An 18,757-nucleotide genomic window follows, 5' to 3' on the forward strand; every position below is an offset into this window, starting at 1 on the left:
GAAAGATTTGTCAAAGATTCTCTTTGGACGCAAGAAAGTGAGAGAGAGAACGGAATGGTCCGAAAATTGGTTGTCAGTGTACGAATGAACAATCGCAACGCATGTCTCTTTTCTTCTTCTTTCGCACACACACTGTGTATGTCGAATATGAGTCCGACATTTCTTTAATAAACGATATTGTGTTTGATGCTGAAAATCACTGAACATTCGATCACCATTTATCTAATTTATCAACTGTAACAATAGCGAACCGTAAAATTTCATTGAATTCAGGCCAAACGGTGCAAGTCAGCTCGCAGAGAAAGAAGAAGAAAACGATAGAGAGAAAAAAAGACAATCTGTACCGACAATAAGAAAAAAAATCGCAGTAAGAATACACGGAAAAAAAGAGAAAAAAAGAAGAAGCAGCGATGTGGAGGAAAAAAAATTGTCGCTTCCTTATCCCGAATGTGTAAAATAAATAATATTCTTATTGTTTGCATTTCGAAAATGTATATAACAATTGAGTGAGCCGCAAAAAAACTCATACTCACTTTTCTACCTAAGAAGATCCTTAGCCTCTCTTTCTCTCTCTCTCTCTCTCTCTCTCTCTCTCTCTCTCTCTCTCTCTCTCTATCGCACTCTCGTACACGTTTGCACAACATTTACAACGTGCTGAGAGGTAAAGAGCACATGCACTGCAAAATAATAACACAAACAAAAATAAATAGTCAACTTAACTTACCTTCGTGTGTTTTTTTTCGCATTTACCTACTCTCGGGCTCTCGATTGTATCGCACATACACACATCAACTACAACAACATTAATAACGAAATTCACACACGCAACACACCATCACCGAAAGGTACAACGGCAACGACGGCAGCAGCTAAGGAATTATTATAATTCAAGAAAACGAAGAGGGTTCTTTTTCGTCCCGTCGTTGATGTCGTCGTCCTCATCTTACCAAACAAAGAAAATTGAATTGAATTGCAGCTGTCGTTGTCGTCGTGGTTGTTACGTTACTCTCGCTCATTCTCCTATGTACATATTCTTGGCCTGCTTAAAATAAGAAAAAAAAAATTAGGCAAAATCCTGAGCCCGAAGATCGATTGCAATGTAGTTAGATTTATTAACCGACTGATTTTTTTTCCTTTTCTTTCTGAATTGCAAATACACACTGTGTCTATGCAACAGAAGCAGCAGCAGTATGTTGTTGCTGCTACCATTCTGAAAAGTCCAATGCACAATATAATAAAATAATTTCTCTTTCATTCGACAGAATACCATAAGTGAGCCCATGACCACTATATAGTTCCACGAGTGTTTTCATTTGCCACCCAACGGGAACTCAACGATAAAATTTACCATATCTAAAACAAAAACTTGCAAGAAAAAAACACAGAGCAGAACAGTGAACTGGGCTTAAAAACGAGAGTGTATTTAAAAAATATCAACCCATTGAAAAACTACCACCGCGTGGTCTTATATTCAATAGCTAGTGACTCAGCGCATTTGACAAAGAAAAAAGAAACCGTCCCGTTGTCACACTGTTCAAAAATTCGTTCATCATCATTAAAACGAAATTTTGTTGTTATTTTATTCATATGCGTGAAAATTCATTTTTCAATTGGACGATTATGAATTAGTGGTTTTCCATAAATACAGTTACACATACACACACACACACACACACACACACGAGGAACGCTGAAATAAACGCAGTTACTAACCGCAGTATTAAAAAATATAATAGGAACATACGCTAAAGATAAAAACGACAGAGAGACGAACAAATCGAGATACATAAAGAGAAAATTTGTCGTGCGCGCGTGGTGAATAAATTTCATACATTGTTGACTGTATTCGATTGCGATACCGATCACTTGAGTACAAAACGGACTGTGTGTGTGAGCACCGAAAACTGCCCACAATATCGCCGCGTGAACGTGCTGCATAAAATTAAAGGATCACCCCTACCAGCAATCATCATCGCCGCCCATCCACGCACACACACATTTCATGCTCTGATGATCGTGTTTGCGTTTTTTTTAAAAACATAATTAACATAATTTCGTTCGGTTTTGTAATTTTTCTATAAGAACAATAACTCTTGATCGCATCGAGTAAAAGCAAACCAATTGCATTCGAGCAAAAAAAAAAAATCCGCGAAAATTCGTTGTTTATTGTGAACGAAGCAGAAACAAAAAGCCCATCCACAATGGATCTGATGTGCAATGAAAAGGAAATGTTCAAAGATCACCATCATCAAATCGACAATCACATGCAACAAATGATGCACATTGAACAACAACAACAACAACAAGTCAACACCGCTTCTGCTGATCCAACCTTCTTGTCCGAGCGTTGCCTGGAGAATTTACTGAAATCCGAAGAAACACATCCAGTGATCAACTTCTACAACAATCCACAATGCGAAATCACGCCCAAAATGAGACGCATCGTTGCTGAATGGATGATGGAGGTAAGTTTCCAATGTTTATCACCTTCAAACAAAATTAAATCACCTTTTTTCGGTAGCCATATTATATGGTCCTATTCAAATTTAGCATATTATGCAATCGTCTCGCGACACTTTTTCCATATTATTTACAAATATTAATTTTTTTCCGTCGACTTTGACTTTATCTCTTTCTCTCTTTTTCTATTCATAACACACGCTGAGGTTTTCGGTTTGAAATATTGAGCCAATTTGCGTGTCTTCTCCATTTCATCTCTAAGTTACCGTTTGATATTTGTATTGGATTTCAATGAAATACGACCACACATTTGTACAATAAGTCACTGCGTAAATTCGTATAGCGTTTCCAGTCGCTACCGTCCGTCGCACAAACACAACCAAATTGCATATTTTTTTGGCGAATGAGAAAAAATGAAAACAAAAATGTTTGCTCACCGAGTGACACTTGTACATGTGAATGTAGTAGTAAAATTCTCTTTTCTTTCTTGCTATCGTTTCACTTTCACATAGAACATTTCTTCTACGACAGCCACGACTTACATGTGAAGCAGTGTTAATGTGAATATGATTCCATTTAAATTTAGACTTCTATCTTTGCAAGTAGTATCAGTTGCATGCCTCTCTCTCCCTCTCTATCTGTCGATCACTTCACATTTTCATTTGTTATTGTTATTGTTTTCGCTCACAATTGGGACTTTCCACATTTTTATACAACTTCCTAGTTCTTTTTTATTCGCGCCGCACCTTCGTGATGCGTAGATTTCGGTGAGCGACATTTTTGTTGCATATTTGTTGATTTTAGTCGATCGTCACACACAAGCTTTCTTTTTGCCTTGACAATTCGCAGTATTTTTTTTCGTCTTTATTCGACATATTTTTGTGAAACGTGCCAGTCTTTATCGTTAATTATCAATTCGGTAAGTAACACGGTGCCCTGTCAACTTGAATCGATTCACTTGCTAATAATGTTATTTGCAAGCTTTTTTTCTTCTCGAATTTTTGCGGAAATGAATAACACAATCATTCTTGTTGCGATAACCCTAAAGAAAGATTTAAATTGCCATGTTTTGACGAAGTTTCATTCTGTATACATGATGAGGATATATATTAACGCGCGCCGTTTAAAAATAGATTTAAATGAAGCGAACTGTAGAGCGAGTGAGAGACAGCGAGAGAGGTTTTTGGCATCGTCGGCCACATTTAAATGTGAATAGGCTCAGACAGAGACAAACAATCGATTAGCCATATGATTAACTCAATTGATCTCTATTATTTCTCGAGTCACAACGCGAGTGCGTGCCTGTTGCACAAAACAAAGAAGATGAAGCAAAAAAAAAACGGCATTTTCGCTTGAGATGCAAAATGCCCGTATTTTTTCTTTGGTTTGGATGCGTTCAATCTGTGCGATGATTTTTCAACAGCAAGCCATTTCCCATTGCCATTAGTTTTTGAATGTGTATGTATGTGATGCTCCAACAAATTGAACATTTTTTTCTGGTTTCATTTCTTTTGCAAATCCTTTCTTTCGCATGATGCGCCGAAAAACAGTCAAAAGAAATACTTTGACTTTTCTCGCCTTTCATCGTGTCTTTGCTCGCTTCCCAATACATCAGTGTACGCCGAAATACTTTATTAACATATTTGAGTGTGTGCTCACTCTCATTCGATGTATGTTCATGTCTGAAATTGATGATTTCGGTTCGATTCTTCTTCTCGTTCTCATCGTCTTTCTCACTCACGCTTTATTCCACTCAACTTCAGACTCTTATTCACCTTGTTTCGCTATTCATATCTTATTATATACAATACCGAACGAACGAAAGGAGGAAAAAAAAGCATTTATTTGTAGGGAGAAAAAAATGGGCAAATATTTACTTTACGCAAAAAGGTATTTAAATGCTCGTTGCCTTTTTCGTGTTCGGATTGTGTTAATACAGTTGTGCAGTCTCAGTTCGTGTCAATCGGTTGGGCGGGCGGGATTCAAATATCCTGCGATTGTGCACGTACACGAATATCGATGGAGGTTTTTTTCTTTCTGCAGCATTTATGAGTGCACAACAACAATAGAAGAGCATAACTTTGCGCTAACACACACAAAAACGACGACCAATTTGGTCTTCAATACTTGGAAGCGGTCGTTTTTTCATGCGAAATTGAAACATGTACTTTTATGCATAATTGATCAAATAAGCCGGCGCAACATACCTAAATGTGTAGCAGCAGCAGCAGCATTATCATCGTCATGGGCACGGGATGTATGCAGCATCAACCGACGAAATGGAGGCAGAAAAAAACTGCGGCACCTTCCAATTTATCGACGAGTCGACAGTACGCACGGTTCGCGTGTTTGGATTCACTCTAACGAATTGACCGTGAGCTTCAATTTTGAAGTTCACGCATACAAAAGCTCTCTCTCTCTCGGGCGTGCGCGAGTCAGCCGTTCTTCCACTCATGATAATCTCTACTCATTGTGTGTGTTCGACCCATTCGGACTCTTCTTCTCGCTGTTTTTTTTTTCAACTAATTTTTATGATGCGAACCATCAATATCACTTAGGGATTTTTTCCTCCAACTTTCTTCTCTCTTTTTCTTGTTCGGCTGCATTGCATCTACTGATCATCATATGAATAACGTACCAAAGAAGAGAGACGCACTAAAAACCACATGAATATTTGCACTTTCGTTCCATAACCATATGTGCAGTAACGCATGCATACACCGCAATTCAATCATTATCATTAAATTGATTTTTATAAACTTGGTCTACGGTCTCGCTTTTTCACTCTGCACTCTCTCTCTCTCTATCTGGCATTCTCGCTTGATCGAGTCGCAATGCAATTGCAAAATTGCAGTGCAAGCCAAGCGAAAAGAAGAAGACAAGAGTAAGATGGAATGAACCTCCGGTCATTAGACAGTGCGAATATTTCGACAAGTATTTCTCATCAATTTTTCATTAAAAGATCACTTGACGACAGTAAAAATGTATGACGTGCGCACTCGGTGATTCTTTGCGTGCTGATGAACGGAGGCCGCGATGCGCATTGCGCACTGCCCAAACCATCACCGATTAGCGACATTTCTTGAATGGAATGTCGTCTAAAAACAAAGAAAAAAATCGCGTTGTCGCTGACATTGGACTGAAGCGGCACATGCTTTCGCTGTTTAAATCACACGCACAAAAAACTGGACCGTGGCGACGACCACGAAAACGATGAACGACATTTAATTCGAAACGAAAATAAAATCAAATTTGACGAAATATTTGAGTCGCACGCAGACATTCATGTGCACAACATTGTATCATTGTCCAAATCAGGCTGAAAAAGAGAAAGAGATCCACTGTGAAAACTGGAGAATGTTATCATTGCTTATCATCCGATTCGGAACGAAACAGATGAGAGAGTGCGAGAGAAAGAGAGAAGCTTCGCCAACATTTAACTCCGAAAATGGTTTGAACCCCAGAACAACAAAAAAAAAACCATGATGAGCATCGGATTCCAATATTTCGGCAAAGCGCTTAGAAAAGAGAATTTTCGATGCTGCTTGGCTGTTGTGGTATCGCGAAATTGCAATCTTGAAAAATTTCTCGTTTCATCTTCTTATTCCACGACCAAAAATTGTTTTGCCGTCATAAAAATGCGTTGAAATGAAGAGAACAAAAACATACACATAAGATGTGCCGAATGAGCAACAACACATTTCAAGATTGGTTCAGCTTTTACCGGTTAGGCTGTGTGGAAGAAGAAAATAGATTTTAAACCAAACCACCGGACCATTAGCCAATCTTAACACGGCAAACACGAAAATCTACACACATAGACACGCCAAATTATCGTTTAGCTAAAAATGTTGCTATTTATTTATTTATTTTATTTTTTGCTATATTTCTTCTTCAAGGCAAACAGTCATTGACCAATAACGTCTGCTTGCCATTTTTCATCATACCATGTTCGTTCGGTTATGTTTGGTATTGTTGTTGGTTTGGTGCTGGTGCTGCTGCTGTCGCTCAAGCACATACGTGAATTATTTGATATTGTGTGTGAATGCGTATTGAATAGACAAAAAGTAAAAGAAGAAGAAGACGAGTAAACAGCGCTTTGAAAACATATGACGATGAGACAATATTATAAATAATTCTGCCGATTGTGAATTGATGAGAGATAGAGAGGTTCTAAAACAAAACAACACTCAACGACGAAATAAAAGAAAAGAACTAGCCGCTTGACAAGATCTCATAGGCAGAGCAAAATCTGCGTGTTATTTTTGGTCGATGCCGTCGTATGTGTATATGAATATGTGTGGTATTTAATTATTTCCAAGCCATAAACTGTTGTTGGCCGACGGTTAAATCTTGTGTTTCAAGCAATACCACAAGTGGTAAGGTTTTGCGGTGGATGAATGTTGCCGACACACGGCCGGATAAGAAGAAGGAAGGTACCTAAAACGGATTGTACCTCCGTTGGAGTAAGAAGTGTTTTACTTCTGATCAATTGCATAATGGTTCATAATCGGGGTAAAAAAAAAGCGAAAACCACAACGAATGTATGCCATCGACTGCATTTTGTGGTTATGAACCTGGAAGACGACGTTTACACCGTCAAACTATGATTCCGAATCAGTAATTCAATTTATAGCATGGGAATGGATAGCTTTGCGTATTTTTTTTCTGTATTTTCTGCATTGAACGAATGTCTCACACATAGAGTGGCACACAATCATATATCGATCTTTGCTAATTATATTTAAATTGTTCATCAATGGAATAAATTATCATGGGAGTCACGTAATCGAATGTTCATCGGTTAGTGACAGCAATCCATGTGATTTGCATACACACTCTATCGCACACCTTCAACGCAACGTGCTACGACAGCGACGACAACCATAACCGTCGTTGAAACACACACACACACACACGCAAAACCATGTCTCCAATGAGAATTTTCTCTCGCGTTGTTTTTTTTCGCCAACTTTTCAAATATATTTTCTGCAGCACACATTAATTTTTATTTCACAAACGTGTCGTCGTCGTCGTCATTATCGTCAGTATCAATTTCTATTTGACCCATTTTGTGTGGATCTGTTTAATCAGAGAGCAAAGCAATGAAGAAACAAACAAGACCGCAGAGCTTCGCTTCCCTCCGCTCTGCGTTCTTGAGTTTTTAGTTATTTAATCTATTTTGTTGTTTCACAACAAACTATTTTTTGGCGCACTACATGAAATGTATTTCATCAAAGTAACTTTGAAGTAATAAATTTATTTGAAAAATGAATTACAAGATCTTGGTTTTTTTGAAATATACTGCCTTTGGTTTAAATTAAATAAATGATTTGATAATAAAAATTTGATTGACGCTTTGAAATATTATGCACTTATTTGTCGTTACTGCCACTGTTTTAAATTAAATAAAAAATATGAGCATAGATTTCAAATTCACCATAATTTGTTTCAACACTCAAAAAGTATCTAGGAAAAAAAAGAGCAGATTAGTAGCTCTACATTTCATGTAGTGCTAAAAACGTTGTCATTACAACAATGCAAACTATAATGGCGTATCTTTCCATCTAAACATCGTTCTCGTGCCCCTTCACATAGATGCCGAAAATTCTCAGCAGAGCCTTTCAGTGTGAAGCGTGATAATCGACAATACACTGAAAATAATCAAGAAATTGAGTGTGGTGATAATGCGATTAACTGTCTCCCTGATGATGTTTCATTCGAAACGCCTGTCTATTGTCACAGGCCGTGTATGTTTGTTGGTGTCATCGTCATCGCCGCCGTCGCATACTTGTACTTTAAATTCCATCTATTATCGTCATACAAAAACTAATCATTATTTCGTCAATTCTTTTTTTTTGCTTTGAACTAAGAAAAAGTCGTTTGTGAATATCTCTGGGTCCTGAGGAGCAGAGAATTTTCCGGTTGACACATAATTGAGCATGGAACAAGATTAAGTTTTTGAAGCATTTCAATTTTTATGTTAAGTAGAAAAAGTTTTTTAGTTGCGATGATGACACACGCTCCACTACAATTCAACGCATTTAACTTTTTGTCAACTCGGTGTGTGTTTTTTTATTCATTCCATTCACATATGTGTTCGCCGTAGCGAGAACAGAGTGTGTGTTGCCAAATTTAAAGCACGATAAGAATTTAAATGCCGTACCGCGACTTAAATCAAACAAGCAAAGAAAGAACGGAAGAAAGCAGTTGGCGAAATGTTTTTTTTATACGTGTGACGTCATTTGTTCAGATCCATTGACTGATCACTGCTGTCAACTGCTACTAGATAGCAGCTGAATCAAATAGTTGATCGAACTTTAAAACTTGCCCACCAAGACAAGAAACCAATTGAGCGAGGAAAAAAAAAATCAAGTGAATGTTGAGCACTTTTTCATGATTTGCGTGTTTGCACAGAGTTAATTGGTGCTCTTTATTTTTGGTGGATGGCGATTACTATTTTTTTTTTTTTTGGTTGGTCGGTCAGATGAGAAGGCGTTTTCATATTTCAAGGTGATCATTTCAACAACAATTTGAGATGGGTTTACTGAAAGAATCCGTCGATAAATCAGATCACCTAATGCGGTCGCATTGACAAATCACATATTACGATTTATTAATTTATAATATCGCGTAATGCGATTAAAATTTTGTGATTCAATGGATAAATTGACCGATTCGTGTGAGTTCAAAAAACCCCCCACCTTCTCCTCTCGACAACAGCACACCATCAACCAAATTTTTAATTAACACTCAGCAACGAACGAGAAAAATCTCAAACACACGCCGAAATGAGAGAGAAAACTGTAAAATTAGCCCGAAATCTAAGCAATGTGTCGCAATAGCGCAACATCTTAAGCAAATAAAGCCAAATTGTTTCACAGTTTATTTTTGTTCCTATTGTTCTATATATTTGCCAAGTTGCCAGAAAAGAATCAGGTTCATTATTTGCAATAAAGCACAAAGTGTGTATGATTTAAATCTGCCGAGAGACTGTAAAAAAGTGGCTATATCAACCTCATTACCGTTATGCTTATTCATGAAAATAAAACTTTTGCACACGCAAATGATATCGATTCTGCATCAGACTCAAATTAGAAAAAAAAAACACACGATCGCTACCATATGTCGGCCTTAAAATGCGTTGAATTCTTTTCTTCTTCTCTATAAAAAGATATTGAATTTCTGCAGAAAAAAAATTATCGCATTATATCGACTTGACGAATATCTGTATCATCTTGAAATGAGAATTTCGCCCAAAACCAAAATTAATTTAACCAAACACTTTTTGTGTTCAATGAATGTAACACATGGGTTTCTACACATTGACAGAGATTTATTTCATACTGAAAGATAGTTGAATATGCAGTAGTGAAGCCACACTCATGCCATTCGAGTCCATTTAAATTTTAAAATCCCCGAATATGGGCGAAATCTAAACGAGAGAGAGAGAGAAAAAATTCCGTGCATAAATGTGTGTAAGTGTGTGCGATCGTCGTCGCCGTCCACTGTTGTTTTATTCAACTGCCAGACGTCACCTTATTATTCGTGGTCGTCGTAGTCGTCGTCGTCGCTGCCGTCGTCGTTATTTTGTTGTTGTATACATTCATATTTGATTTCTTTCTCGGTTACGATCATTCCGTGCATTAAAACGAAATTGGCAATTTAAAGCTATTCTCGAGAGTTCATTCAAAACGCAAACACACACACACACACACACACGCATACATCGATGATTTTTAGCTTGAGAATGAAATGTACGGCGAATAAAATATTATGTCAGATTTCGCCATTTCACATTCATTCGCATTGGTGATCATTTGACAGTGAAGTGAACGAGATTTAATGCGAAAAAGAAGAAAAAACCAACACAGGAAAAAAACAGAAGAGAGAGAAATAAACAGCAGCACAGCAGTGCCAGTGCCAAAAGTCAAGACATTGCTTTTGTCTGTTGTGTGTATTTTGATGTAATAATCAGCAAAATGATTTTGACGCTTGTGTCTAAAAATATAATTTATGCAGTCATAAAAAGAGAATTAAAAAATGAACTCCCTTCCTTCCTATTTTGACAAGAGATTCCATTGAACGTCGCTCTGCACTTGAAGCATGAGTGGTCTGAACACGGGCACATTGTAATTTCGAAGCTTTTCGATGAAATCGCTACAACTTTGTCAAGTGTTGGCGGCGACAATCGTTTTTTCATATGGAATATGAAATGAGTGTGTTTTCATTTGATGTGATCAGCTGATGTAGGAAAAAAAAAGCTGCCATACGCCCTCCGATAAGAACCGCACCAAGTCACACATATATGGGAGAGAAACTTTTGCCCATATTCAATCTAGCATGGAAAATATAGAGCGTGAGCGAGAGATTGCCAACAAATTGGTGTGTAAAAGTGCGTTGTGTTTGATCAAAGCGCGTTATCAGCTATGTGTATTTATACCGTAAAGATAGTAAGCTCGCAAATGATTCAAATCCACCGACTAATCGAACTGTCTCACTGACATTCTTGTGTGAGCGTGTTTTTGTTTCGTTTTCAGAAAAAGTCGAGAATTTGGTTTTTATTTTCAGTCCAAGAAAATTGAGAATGCAATTATATTGGCAATTGGGTTAATGAAACAGAACCAAAGCATTCAAGAAAACAAAACCATTCAATTGGCTGTCAAATGGCATGAAAGTGTAGTTGTATACAAAATGACGTTGACTCAAGTCAAGTACCTACGCAATGCCCAAAGATATTCTCACATGACGAAATACAGCACGAACACACTCATCAAAGAAGAATAAGAAGAAGAAATAAAAACCACTCAATTCAATCGATTCCCATGTATTTCTGCTGATTCCGCACATTTTCTACACAAGCCAAAACATACAATAATAATCTATATCAAAGCAAAGAGAAAAAACATCACCTGAAGTAAACACAATAAACAAATTCTGTGTTTTTCATTTTGAACAATGATAACAACAGTGTATTACATCGATTGACGTCTCTGTAACGAGGAAAATTGCATTTTAATTGAACAATTTTTATGATTTTAATTCAAAATGGCTGCGAAGAGCGTCGTCATTGTCGCCGTTACCGTCGCTGTCGTTGTCGTCTGCATGCTATTTGCTCATGATTTGCTGTGCAAATAACTAACCAAGAATTCCACTCAAAATATTGCTGATCGAAAAATAATTAAGGCAATCGAAAGCAATAAAAGGCATTTTCGTACGAAAAATCCGATCCATTTTATTTTGATTTTGAACGTTCCGAATTTTCGTGCAATTTTTCTACAACTTATCACTTGACATGTGGCTCGAGTGTCCTGATAACATTTTCCCAGAAATGTTTTTATTTATTTAATAAAAAACCGTGTTGAACTAACGCACTGCCATATCAAATGCCTCTTCCTTCATATTTTTGGAATGACTAATACACGTTTATATATATATATATTTGTTCGCGTGTGCTTTCGATGGAACCCACGACATTTTTTGTCACGTCTACATCAGCTTGACTACTGCACTAACGTAACTTAAATTGAATCAACTGCAATGATCACTAAAACAAATGCTGACAACTGCTTACGCAATAAAGATCTGTTTTACAATTGTTCGTGTCATGTGCTAATTTTTTTTCTCTCTCCAGTATGAAATCGTACGATAGGGAATTGAATTGAATGCCAAAAACTTGCGGTTTTTGAAATACGCGTTTTGGACATTTTCCTTTAGAATAAAAAAAAGTTCTTATGGAAAAATAATTTGTATGTATTGAAATGATGTCAGTTGATAAATGAACCGACAATTCCTTTTGATTACCGAGTTTCATCTGTAATCAGGCGAGAACGGTCGATTGGGTGGTCTCGGAAGTGAAAATACGTCATTTTGCCACACATTTTATCTGCAATTTATTCCAGTTAAAAATACACAAGGTTATAGTAGAGAGTAAAAATGATTTGTTGCCGTTGTCGATAACAAAAAACCAACCGCAAATTAATGCTTGTGAATGGCGGAAATGAAAGCCAATTTTCATGATCAAAATCCAATTCGCAAGCCGAGTGCTCATTTCTAAATTCGGGCTCAATCGAAATGTAAAGAAACAGACGGGAAACAAATCGAACAAGAAAAAAAATGCATTCGATTTACAAAGGATAACAATAGGACGACGCGTCAGTTTTTTTTTCGTTTAATAAGGGAAAAATTGAAGTCGTAAAAAAACAACTTTATAATATGTTTCACTTCTTTACTTCCTCATTTTCTGTTACTTTGTTCATCAAGGAAGCAATAGACAGGACAAAGTAAATTCCGTGTTTCGGGAAGAGAAAGAGAGTGGAACAAAACGACCATCTCAACACGGAAACACAAAACAAGGGAAACAACGTGTATATAAATTTCTGTAAATTAACACACGGAAAAGTAAATAAAAAAATGCGACGGCAGCCCTTACCCTTAACGAACACACACACACACACATTTCCACATTTTCGAATAAAATAATTTTTATTTTCATTCCGCTGAACAATGGGCAAACGTTTTAATTTTGATACACACAATTTTTCAGTCCAACATGTACATTCCACGTTGCTCCTTTTCAAACATTGGGAAAAAAAGATAAAGACATTCGTTGGCTGTTTATTTTACATCGTTGGTCAATGTTTTCTGAGTGTACACACAACATATTGTTATCTAAATTGTCATCAGCATTTCAGTAATTTAATTTCTGTGTGTGTGTCGGATAATTATACTGGCCGCCAAGCACGAAGAGAGAAAGTTTAACGTTGTTCGTTGTTAAAATGTTTAGAAAAAAAGCCGTTCAACGTTCGTTCTGTTGAAAATGTTGAGAGAAAAAAAACGGCTTCTTGTTAGATTCCAGCTTTCAATCCATCTTATCATCAAGAGCATTGATAAATAAATAAAAAGGATCCACTACAATGGCGTTGTTCCCATTGATCGGTTGACGATTTCCATTGTTGTTGAATGATCAAACTGAAAAAGAGTGAACGAATGTTCAATGCATCGCGAAGAGACATATGTCGTTATATAAATGCGACACAATGACGATAATGATATATAATTTCTGAATAGACGTCGGCACAGAAGAAGAAGAAGAAAAGCGACCGAACCACCCCGACGTATCAACTGAAGATGCAACTGGCGTTCACACTCTCGCAACAATAGAACGTCTTGATGATGTAAAAACACGATCATCTTTGCTTTACTTTCATGCACACCACCACCACCGCATGCACAATACCATCGTCTCTTGCATCATCCCGAGACCTATGATTTTTCTAAAAACGAAAAGAAAAAAAACACATCATTTCTATCGTACATAGTCTATCGTTTCGGTTTATCGAAACAAAATGCTTCTGAATAAATATTTTTTTCTATTTGGAACCGAAAAAGGGATTCCATTTTTTTCCAATACTTCAAATCGAATGGAGAAAAAAAGGACGTCGTATAATTCCTTGTTTAAATAAAATTCGGTGTGTGCGCTAAGCATAATTCTTCAAGTTTTTGGTCTTGTTACAGTATTGTTAAAGGAGAATAATGTATACCGAACAGCAGCTGCAAACGATTGTACGTAGCGAATGCAAGAAAAAAAAACTAAATAAAGCAAATGAAGAAGAGAAGAAGCAAAAGAGAAGAATACTACACACGCTCACAATAGAACTTACCTTCAATTTGATGCAATTGTACAATTTCTTCGCTTTTTTCTCTCGTAATGCTTCGTTTTTGATGAATTTCTTCGATCAAAACGAAAATATATTACATGTCATGAGTCAGATTAAATCAGCACAATAGCCAATATCGGCAAATGCAATGTCAATTGAAGAAGTGTTATGCCAAAACAAATGTGTGTGTGTGTGTGTGTGCAAGATTTCAAACTGTTTTCTCTACCTATGGCCGTAATCAATAACAATGCAATTTGGCATTGATCCTCTCGCTTCTTCGGCCCAAGACAAGCAACGAAGAAAGGAAAACTTTGAAAGGAGAAATGTGAAATTAGGGAGAACGATATGGCAACACAGAAAAATCAGATCATTGCCATTTTTTGTTGTTTGGATGACGTGATTTTTACACGTGGAACAAGCAGAAAATTCAACCCTCAAGTATATTTAAAAATTCAGCAAAGGTAAATGAAACGTCGCACAGAGTTCACAAACCGCACATTTTCTGTCTCGGTCTTGATTTTACTCAATCATGCTTTTGCTCGTTCAAAAACTCCTAATCCAGTTAAACAGCCTTTACTTACCGTCCTCCTCTTGTAAATTGTAATATTGTGTGCACAATAAAACGCGACTCCTCTTTAATTTCGTTCTCCATTTATTATTGAAGTCATTGCTCGTGTCGTCGATCCTTCTTGTTAATTCGGGTTCCAACGACATCTTGCATTAGGTACGTATATACCTATGTGTATATGTGTAGCCTACCTAGAACGTTTTTTTTTTTTTCATTCGTTCAACTTCTTCTTAGAGTGAATGTCCTTATCTGTGAACACAGAGCCACATATAGCCATTGCATTAGCTGAAACGAGAAGAGAACAGGGCAGGTGTGAATGTCAGTTTCAACCCCGTATGTCGTTTTCTTGAAAATTGCTTCACGGCATGGAACAATGAAGCGAAAAACGTCATGTTCCAATAATAAATGTAATAAAAACATAACAACAACGACGATGAAGACGGTAACAGCACATTTGCCAACAAGGCAGAGCCGAGCAACGCTCCTTTTCGCTTATTCGATTTCAGTCGTACAGTCATTTAGATTCCAATAGAGTATATGAGAATAACAATGCCATGCGGTATTACTACTCCAGCAATGCACGAACGAAAGGACGCGCACATGGTGATGCGTTTTCAACTGTAAGATCCGGCCGTTATTATAAACATCATTCATGCGAAAACGGCTTTTTGACCAACAAATGCAACGAACATTTTTGCCGCAACGTAATTTTTGCATATCATGTTCGTTTTGGTTTGGACAATTTAGGGACGTATTTTACTCGCAACCACAGCACGTTTTAATCACATCTTTCGGTTTCTTCTTGCTGCTGCTGTTGATACAGAGGAAATGAATTCAATTTCGACAAATAACTTCACGGAATTCAACACTTTCGGTCCATTAAGCAATGCAACGATTTAATCGACCAAATTAAATGAAGAAAAGCCACTGAAAATGTGTTCGTGCGAGCCAATAAATAATAACAATGAACCGTTGCCAACGCAATGGCTCAATAGAATAACGCTTTAACGCAAACGATGGAATTTTCAAACAGAAGTCTCAATGTTTTCTTTTTTTAATCAAAAAAATCAAACGAATTATTTTCCGAATAAAAAAAGAACGAACGAATTGCTTGACGCTTGCTGCAGAAACACACGCAGTCTCCAAACAATATGGTTTCATTGAGCTTCTAACAAGATTAAAATATGGTCGGTTTGATCGAATAATGATCACATAGAAGTAAAAGAGTAAAAAAAAGAGTATCATCAAGGTGCTTGTGTTACGCTTCATTGAAACGCATTTACTTACAATCAATAAAGCAGCAGCAGCATTGCGAGCGTAAAACAAAATGTTTCAATTTCCTCGATTGTTCCAGCTGATTCACTTGGAAATGGATTCGGTTTGACGTGCGAGATGCGTCTCATCTGTTTATCTATTGAACAAGAAAAAGTGTTGCGTTTCTTTCTTTTCTCTTCTTTTAAAAAAGCGAATAGAGAACTTTTTTTTTTCTCAAATATTTAAATGGCCAGTCATTCACACGAAGCATAAACGTTATGTTTGTAATTTTTTTCGTGTTATTTTCATTCAGTTTGAACAAAACAAAAAAAAAACGATGAGCGAGCGTGCGTTCAATTCGAGTAATGTACATCCGCAAAGTACTGCACTCCATTTTTAAAACCAACAAAACAAAAACATTTGGTACATAGTTTGAGAGAGTTCTGTATAATTATTTACGCATTATTTGATCGGAGCTCCAACAGTTGAGTACTCATTCCCATATTGACCCAGAAATGGCAGAAAAATAATCAACTCTATCATCAGGCATTTAAACGAGAAATGTTTTCACTCCAAACTACGGCATTCGGTTGATATGAATTCAATTTTCGAGAGGAACGGTTCTGGTTGGTTGGGCTAGTTAAACCATTTCCGCCACGACAACTCGTCAACTTCATGTTGCACTCCGAGTTCTTCTTTTCTTCGATAGAGCGATTTTTTTCTGAGTTGCAGCGATAAAGAAAAAGACAATGAAATGAAATTGATCGGTCTCAGGTGAAAAGATAGAGATGAAGTGTTTGCTTTTGGTTTTGCATCGTCTTATTCATGGCTAATTTCATTCCATAATCATTTTCCTTCTGAAGCGAAAACAAGGAATTCCAAAAACCATTGTTTTCCTTAAGAATTGCATTGAACGAAGGGTTGATGCAGACATTGCAACACCAAAAATGCACCCTTTTTTGCTCTCGCTTCAACAAAATTGATGTGCTTCGTTTCCGATTTCATGCTATACATTCAATTTGGCTTTAAGCAACCATGACCAATGACATGGTGGATTTGCGAAATGTTATTATAAAAACAACAAACATCTTCAGAGAGCAACAAAAAAGTGATGTGCTTGGGGTCAATAAACAAAAAGTGATATTCTTCATGACATGCGTTTGCTGGTTTTGTGTCAGTGATACTGACAAAAAACAGCACACCAAAGAATTCAACCCAAAATCCATCAAGCGATTTCGATTAGCAGCAAACGAGCGTTTCATTCAAATTGAAACAATCGGCTAATTGCCTCTGACAAAAAGTATTATCAAAATGATTAGATTGAAAGGTTTTTTTTTTTGTCGTTTTGTTCTGACCACCCTAATGATTTGATGAGTGAGATTGATTTATTTAATTGACACACTGATCGACAGTTTATGGTCATGGACAGAACAAAAAAAAAAAAATGGTTGGCTTAAAGCCAAATAATTTTGCATGGCAATTTAGCCGAATCTATTACGTATTTAAAAGGCACCAATTGGGTAATAATAGTAGCACAATCGAGTCAATGACGACAAAAAAACGAGTATATTGGTATTGTTTGGGATAGGAAATAGGAAATAGCCAACTTATACTGGGAGAGAAGAGATATAGAAAAACTAGTAGAACGATCGGTCAGCAATAATGATTAGCCTAAACAACCATCAATGTTGTGATGTATATCTCGTTCAACAATCAAATATGTATAACTTTCCATATCCATTGAATGACACATTGGCCCGTGGAATTGGATTTACATACGCATATGCGTAATTCGTGCCGTGGCCATACATATTGACGAATGGTCATTCATGCCGTTTTCACTCAAATTATAAAAGCAAATAGATTCGACGCTCGATCTAGTCGTTTTGTCGCATTACATTGTATCACTCGCATATATACACAACACGAGCCAATATCACACTCCACTGTCGGATGTTGCACACATATACATATGTATTGAGCGGGCGTCACAACACGAATATTGATTTATGTTTCTTTTTTTTCTTCTCTTGTATCATTTTTTATTTAATTTTCAAGTTCAATGTCTTTTAAACTATTGCCATAACAATGAGCGTTAGATACAGAAAGAGAGACGAATCAAAGATACACAACATGAATAACAAATTAAAGCTTATCTCAACAAGAAATTCGTGTGAATAGCAATCAAAAGATTGGGTTCATTTTTCTTACGTTGAATTATTCCTTGTCGAATCATCGCGGTGCTGCTGTTGCTGCTGCTGCATACAACTCATCATGTAATCGGCTATTTAAATTACTCTCGATCGCTTTTTTTGTTCGTTTCTTGTCAATTTTTTCTCGTTTCGTTTTTATTTGGTTTCTATTACACACCATTATTGAATGTTTTGTTGGCACTTTTGTTTTTATTGGTGTCGTCGTCGTCGTCGTCGTTGTTGACTCCCAGTTCTCGATTCTCGTTTGGGTTTCAATTTTTTGGATATTTAAACATTTGAAACGACAAAAAAGTTTAAATGCCACAACGAGAACTATTTAAGCGTAATTTAATATTTCTCTTTCGTGTTGTGTGTCTCTCGTTCACCGTAAGTGTGTGTATTTTTTTGTTTTTCATTCTGCATAATTCCCTTTAAATGAACGAAATTCACTCACACGATCGTCAATTCAATCGAACAACCGCCGAATTCGTATAATTGTGTGCTTTGTCAACAGTATTTTCGTAGTGGCTTTTTTCCTTTTGGTACACGGTTCGATTTGTAAACTCAGTACATCAGCGCATTTTTGTGATGTGCACAAGCACCAAATTAATCGTTGCCGCTGG

The 18,757-nt window shown here is 36.8% G+C and overlaps 1 protein-coding gene and 1 long non-coding RNA gene across 9 annotated transcripts in view; one reads left to right on the top strand and one right to left on the bottom strand.

Moving 5' to 3' along the window:
- LOC129567461 (G1/S-specific cyclin-D2) overlaps positions 1-18,757 on the top strand; it is a 55,254-nt gene that overhangs the window by 2,787 nt on the left and 33,710 nt on the right. For all 8 annotated transcript variants that reach the window (XM_055444356.1, XM_055444355.1, XM_055444348.1 and 5 more), the window contains one exon: positions 1,263-2,465. In XM_055444356.1, the coding sequence (XP_055300331.1) occupies positions 2,202-2,465 (264 nt within the window). In that variant the 5' untranslated portion in view covers positions 1,263-2,201. The remainder of the gene's footprint in view (positions 1-1,262; positions 2,466-18,757) is intronic.
- LOC129567465 (uncharacterized) lies at positions 909-18,665 on the bottom strand. The gene is made up of 3 exons (XR_008687861.1): positions 18,154-18,665; positions 14,702-14,973; positions 909-1,039 (listed from the first exon to the last, which is right to left on the bottom strand). It is a non-coding gene; the product is annotated as an uncharacterized LOC129567465 (long non-coding RNA).

Source organism: Sitodiplosis mosellana, unplaced genomic scaffold (genome assembly GCF_009176505.1).
Source record: "Sitodiplosis mosellana isolate CC-2019 unplaced genomic scaffold, AAFC_SMos_1.0 Smas_scaffold_11, whole genome shotgun sequence".
Classification (NCBI taxonomy): domain Eukaryota; kingdom Metazoa; phylum Arthropoda; class Insecta; order Diptera; family Cecidomyiidae; genus Sitodiplosis; species Sitodiplosis mosellana.